The following is a 7,000-nucleotide window of genomic DNA, read 5'->3' on the forward strand; positions in this document are numbered from 1 at the left end:
AGTCTGTGTGTGTGTATGTGCGTAGGTGCTTTTCATCACGTTAGATGTTACATCTGACAAAGCGGATCATGTGCTGAAGTATTTCAGTATCTCTGCAAATAACGCTCCTATAATTCGCCTGATTAACACTGAGAAAGTGGTGACATACGCAATGGAAGGATCAACCATCAACAAAGACACGCTGAGAACATTTTGCCAGGGTGTTCTGGATGAGACTGTGAAGGTGTGTAATGCAGCAATACAGAATACTGATCAAGTTTCTAAATCTGCCTAAAAAACAATCTGCACTTTATTCTAGCCCTTTTTGAAGACTCAAGAAATTCCTGAGAACTGGGACGAGAATCCGGTTAAAGTTCTTGTAGGGAAGAACTTTAACGAAGTGGCTTTTGATGAGACTAAGAACGTATTTGTGGAATTTTGTAAGTTTTTTTTTTAATGCTTTATTTCCAACAAATAGCATGTACAAGGGTTACGTTTAGATTATATCAGAAGGGAATTTTGTAAGTTAGTTCTTCTTAGGCTATCTTAAGTATTTAATAGTAGCATTAAAGTCAGCATGAAATCGAAATTGACAATTTCTATTCTAAATTATTTATTCGCGCACATCATTATTTATTTATTTTAAATCACATGCCATCGCAATTTATAAACAAAATAACTTCCCCTCCTTCTTGCAACGACTTCTCTTCCTTGATGACGTGTTTACTGCCGTGAGGGCGGGACAACCTGTCACTCACATGAGATCGACCAATAGCAAACCACAATAGTCCAACGATCCAATCAATTCCATATAGACAAAATCAAGTGCCAGCCTACAATTTTTCTTGATCGAGAAGTCGTTTTACTCAGATATAGCTTACATCACAACAGGGAAGAAAAGACAATCGCAATTTCCATTTCAGCCGACTTTATCATTTGTGTCATTCTCACAGATGCTCCATGGTGTGGTCACTGTCAGCAGCTGGTTCCTGTGTGGGATGCGTTGGGAGAGAAGTACAAAGACCATGAGGACATAATAATTGCAAAAATGGATGCCACAGAAAACGATGTGGAAGATGTCATTATACAGGGATTTCCCACCATTAAATACTTTCCTGCTGGGACTGAAAAGAAGGTTCGCAACAATACACACACTCTAAAGCCTGTTACCTATCAGTGTCTTGGTAGTGTGACACCTGGCGCTCTTTTTATTGCCTTTATCACATATTTTAGTAATCATCATAAATTAGGTATCATTCAAAAACCATAAAAATTCATCCTGTGAAAACCGTTGAACATTGAAACGGTATTTTAAAACCTTTTAGTGGATTACATTTTTGTGATATCAACTTCAAATTTGGAACACAACCTGGTTAGACAAATGGCTTTGATTTATCTATCAATTTTTGGGTAGGCCTACGTTTACACAATAACGATGTAGGGGAGACCGGGTATGGTTGTAACACGAGGAGAGTTGTAACACCACCATTTCCACCACTTGGGGATAAGATAGGAGTCATGTGATCATTTCAATATTTACCTACTGCCTCCCTGATACCGCATGGAGGTTGTCAAGTCTGGAAACCGACACATTCTGAATTTATAGAGAAAAAACTGATTTTGAGGTAAGAAAGTAAATTTTTTGACCAAGACTATTTTTTGTCTAGTATCTAAACTATTGCAGATAAAATATGACTTATATTAGATTAAAATGTAGTTTCTTAAGCAACATGTGATGCAGTTTTCCCCTGCTAATTTCAAACCAGTATGCTAATACAGCTAGCTAAACAGTGACTGACAGGGGTGGGGTGGGTTGTAACACTTCTTGAAAAAGTGTTACAACCATCCCCTATCATACAACTGATTGATTTTAATATTTTTACAGAATGCCTATTGCAGTCTCTGGGCCCACAAAGCCTGCACTCCAGGGTTACCGGCATTCATTTGTCAGCACTGTGACTCTGATTAAGAAGACACACACACACACACACACAGACACACTCTCTCTCTCTCTCTCTCTCTCTCACACACACACACACACACACACACAGATATTGTTTTTTGTTAGAAATTATAGTATGTTTATCAAGTATACTGTTAAATAAGTTCGTTCAAGTAGACACATTTACATATACACACACACAAGTTAATCAGACAGTCTGTTCCAGAGTAGAGCCTACTAAAAACTGTAATTTTTTGACAAAATTGTCAAAATAATCCACGTTCACATGGATCCGTGAAAACGACTAAAAACGCTGTAGTATGCATGCCAGGCCAGCAGATGGCAATGTCTCATCGAAAAGAAACACCACACGTACTAATACGCATGCGCATGACGTCACTATTTTAAAAAATTCGCATTTTGTTTACACAGAGACGATAAAGCCTGTTTTATACTTCTGCGTCAAACTCACGCCGTAGCTACGTCGTAGGCTGTGTGTAGCGCGCGTACCCTTCGGCGTACCCTGACGTGCACCTCTCCAAAAATGTAACAACGCGTCAACTCTACGCGGACACAAGCGCTGTGATTGGTCTGCTAGAACCCCTCCCTCGGGTTTCACATGCTCCCTCTGCAAGTGTAATTGCGCGTCAACGCGGACAACGACACAGAAGTATAAATGAAAACCAACGCGTTGCCTACAGCGTAGAGGCTTCGGCGAAGGTCCGACGCAGAAGTATAAAACAGGCTTAACAGTATCATCAGAGCCCGTCTGCGGAGAGCCTGCCCACTCCCTATTAAGTCCTATTGTACCGAATTTTGGTTGTAGTTCCACCAGAGTTCCACTGGGGGCGATTGCCCATGAGTGCAAAATGAATGGGAGTCTATGGGGCTAGACGGCTAAATTTGTCTCTTTCACCCGATTGCCGTTGAGAAATCTCAGATTCGATTGTAGGTTTTGCAAGTTCAACATGGGTTATAGGTCGGAAGTTGAATGAACGAGTACTTATGTCCTTTCGATTTCTTACAGGTTGAGTTGTTGTTGCCCATAACACGCTAGCATTCTGCTAATGAACGCTGATTGATCAGTGAAGGACTGATTACGACCAGAGATACCGCTTGATGGCATCGTGGCATCCGAAGCGGGACCAGAAACAAACAAAACAAAAACTCTTCTAGCACGTGTATTTACCTGTGTCAGCTGTGTTGTCGATGCCTCGAGAGAAAAGAAAGTGCAGAGCGCGAAAGCACCAAAGTGACTGAAGGATTGTCGTAAAGCAGTATCTCTGGTTGCACGATGTGTACGACGTCATTGACACTTTAAAAGACTTTTTAAAGCAAATAAGTGACTCTAAAAAATCTAACACCCAGCAATGTGTAATTTCTTTGCATCTCCTTTCGAATACAATATTCAAATTACTAGACAAAAAATTATTTCCTGAGAAAAGTGGATTTTGATGGGTATACTGCCATAGACCTCCATTCATTCTGCACTCGTCCTGTGAGCGCCCTCATATGGAATCAGAGTGGAACTGCAACCATTTCAGAAGCCGGAAGTGTACTGAGAGTGAAACTTCTCACCTTATTAGACATTCTCTGGTATCATTTTCAAAAACTTGCAGTTTGACACCCGTGTTCAAAACGCTGTTGGTGTGTAAGTTAATGGCCAAAACGCATACAAAGTTTTCCATTTTTAGTTGAAAACTGTGTTGTGTACACAGATTTATGTAAATGCCCCCTTAGAGTCCAAATCATTTTTTAAAATATATATTATGTATGAAATATATATTTTTTATTTATAAAAAACATTTGTACATTTGTTTTACAGTTATCTTAAACTTATATGTTTAAATTTATGCGCCCCAAAAAATATTTAACAAAAAAGTTTGACATTTAACATTAACTGGTAAGATATATTTTAAATGGACATCAAATGATAGGCCTATGTTGTTGTTTTTTCTTACGTTATTATGTGTAACTAAGTGAGAATGTCAGTACTGAAAAAATGCTTTTAAAATACTTTTTTAAATCAGATTGTTGACTATGATGGAAATAGAGATTTGGAAACATTCTCAAAGTTTCTGGATAATGGAGGAGAGTTACCAGAAGAAGAGAGCAAAGATGAGGATGAGGACAATGATGATGATGATGATGATGATGATGATGATGACGATGATGATGAAGATGAGGTCAGTCAAAAGCCAACAGATGGATTGATTGTTAAGCCTGATTATTTAGCACTTTTTGATTTGAGTAATATAGTTGGTGTGTTTCTTTCTGCTTTTCAGGTGTCGAGTGAATCGATAGAAGAGTCACCAAAATCTACCAATGAAACAAGCAAAGATGAGCTGTAAAAACAAGGCATAAATCAAATCCTTTGTACTGAACTAGATCAGTGTGAGATTTATGCAACATGAGCCAAATGTGTTTTATCAGATTAATGTCATTTTCTCTGCACATTACAACAAACTACATACCTGACTAAATTGAATAAAAATAGCTTAACATGTAAAGGTTTTATTCATGGTCCTGATGGTCTATAATTTATTTCTGTGGTGTGGGATCAGACACTCTCAGTGTCAGTATTGTAAGGACAGAGGTTAGAACTACGCTGTGAGGGCAGAAATGAGAGCTCAATCAGGAAATACACTTAATGTCATAAATCCAGAGAAAATCACAAGAGGGATTTACCGAAAGACAGGAGAGTTTGGTTTTAACATATCAAACTGAGGAACAGAGCAACCTAAATACACTCACACAGGAAAGAGGCACAGTGAGAACAATGACACATGATACAAAAGCGGGAAACTGAAATGAAACACGATGAGGGCCTCTAGTGGCCAAAACTATACCATAAACCTAACAAGTATTTGGCTTCAGAAAATTGTATGGGTGAATCTCACAGAATTGTCAAAAACATGACTGGATTGAAGGATTGACTGGATTTATTTTTTAAATGACAATAACATTTTATGTAAAAAAAAAAAAAAAATGATTACTGTAATGGCATTTTTTTTAAATATAAATATAAGGTATCACTACATCACAGTGGTATGTTTTACTATTTAAAGTATGCAGAATTAAATGTTACACATTATTGTATTACAGTATTTTTTTCTGTTTTTAATGTAGGCTAATACAACTGCACTAGTCTGCTATGAGAGAATCTAATCACCATTGAGAATAATGGGAAATGTAAACATTGTCTTTTTTATCTTTTGAATTTGTGTTTCACCCTGATTTTTTAGTAAATTTGTTGATGTCATAGCCTTTATTTTCACAGCAAATAATGAATTAATTCATTAATATCCCTTGGCACAATAATACAACATCCATGTTTGTACTCTAAATATTTAATTTCATAAGCAACACAGCTACAGCAAGGTATTCACTTTCACAGGAGCACCATGACACATGCGTGTTGTATAAAGGAGAGCAGACATTGTTGCGTGAATGCGTGTTCGTTGTTCAAGATTAATTAATAATTAAAATAAAGTGGTAAATTATGTTTTAAAGCTCTCGTGGCACTATATAAAATTGAGGTTAAACCATTGGAGTCACATGGATTTCTTTAATATCTTTCTGGGGATTGAAAGTTGCGTAGCTGTCAATGGAGGGACATAAACCTCTCAGATTTCATTTCAAAGATCTTCATTTGTGTTCCGGAGATGAGCGGAAGTCTTATGGGTTTGGAACGACATGAGGGTAAGTAATTAATGACAGAATTTTCATTTTTGGGTTAACTAATGCTTTAACTCAACCCACATTCCTCTTCACAGGAACAGATTTTTCTGCTTTCGGATGCAGTCATTGCATGAGAAAAAGCAGATCAGCAGGGACTGATTTTAGCACACTTTGGGCAAATTCCTAAAAGTGTTTTTGCGCCCATAAAAGGGGCGTTTCCAAACGAAAATGAACAACTGAATCCCTTCACAAAGGGCCCTTCCACAAATTTTTATTATATGAGAACAGCAAACAGCAACGAACAATACATCTGCATTTCCCTAAACCCAAAATAACACAATATAACAAGAACAATGACTTGTAAAATACATATAGCATATGTGGATTATTATGACCGCCGCTAGCGTAGCTAGCGAAAGCGGTCATATAGGGATTGTCAAAGTTTTTTTTTTTTTTTTTTCGTCATCTACTGAATTTTCCGTCAACGATACCAGGGGCACCGAAACACCGGGGAACATGAAATTTGGTGGGCATGTAGCCCCACTAGACTTGTACGGAAAAATTTCGTTTGGTCCCCGGGGGCCACTCCCCCCCCGCGCTGGGCCCCCCCAAACCCAAAAAAATGCAGTTTTTCCTAAATAACTACCTGAACCGTGGCACCGAGGATGAAGAATTTTTTATGGTATGTTGGTCTACTAGACTTTTACGGAAAAATTTCGTTTGGTCCCCGGGGGCCACTTCCCCCCCCGCGCTGGGGCCCCCGTGAATTTTTCGTCAACGATACCAGGGACACCGAAACACCGGGGAACATGAAATTTGGTGGGCATGTAGCCCCACTAGACTTTTACGGAAAAATTTCGTTTGCTCCCCGGGGGCCACTCCCCCCCCCCCGCGCTGGGCCCCCCGTGAATTTTTCGTCAACGATACCAGGGACACCGAAACACCGGGGAACATGACATTTGGTGAGCATGTAGCCCCACTAGACTTTTACGGAAAAATTTCGTTTGGTCCCTGGGGGCCACTTGCCCCCCCGCGCTGGGGCCCCCGTGAATTTTTCGTCAACGATACCAGGGACACCGAAACACCGAGGAACATGAAATTTGGTGGGCATGTAGCCCCACTAGACTTTTACGGAAAAATTTAGTTTGCTCCCCGGGGGCCACTCCCCCCCCCCCACGCTGGGCCCCCCGTGAATTTTTCGTCAACGATACCAGGGACACCGAAACACCGGGGAACATGACATTTGGTGAGCATGTAGCCCCACTAGACTTTTACGGAAAAATTTCGTTTGGTCCCTGGGGGCCACTTGCCCCCCCGCGCTGGGGCCCCCGTGAATTTTTCGTCAACGATACCAGGGACACCGAAACACCGAGGAACATGAAATTTGGTGGGCATGTA

At 39.8% G+C, this 7,000-nt stretch overlaps 1 protein-coding gene across 1 annotated transcript; it reads left to right on the plus strand.

The window, feature by feature from the left end:
- The first annotated feature begins 31 nt into the window (after positions 1 to 31).
- On the plus strand, positions 32 to 4,431 carry LOC311077132 (protein disulfide-isomerase A2-like). Its single transcript, XM_084138943.1, has 5 exons — positions 32 to 223; positions 299 to 419; positions 933 to 1,114; positions 3,952 to 4,107; positions 4,207 to 4,431. Exons 1-5 carry the CDS (start codon positions 152 to 154, stop codon positions 4,270 to 4,272), a joined length of 597 nt encoding a protein of 198 aa, XP_083995069.1. The 5' UTR covers positions 32 to 151; the 3' UTR covers positions 4,273 to 4,431.
- The last annotated feature ends 2,569 nt before the right edge of the window (positions 4,432 to 7,000 follow it).

Source organism: Abramis brama, assembly GCF_963993115.1.
Source record: "Abramis brama genome assembly, contig: SCAFFOLD_200, whole genome shotgun sequence".
Taxonomy (NCBI): Eukaryota; Metazoa; Chordata; class Actinopteri; order Cypriniformes; family Leuciscidae; genus Abramis; species Abramis brama.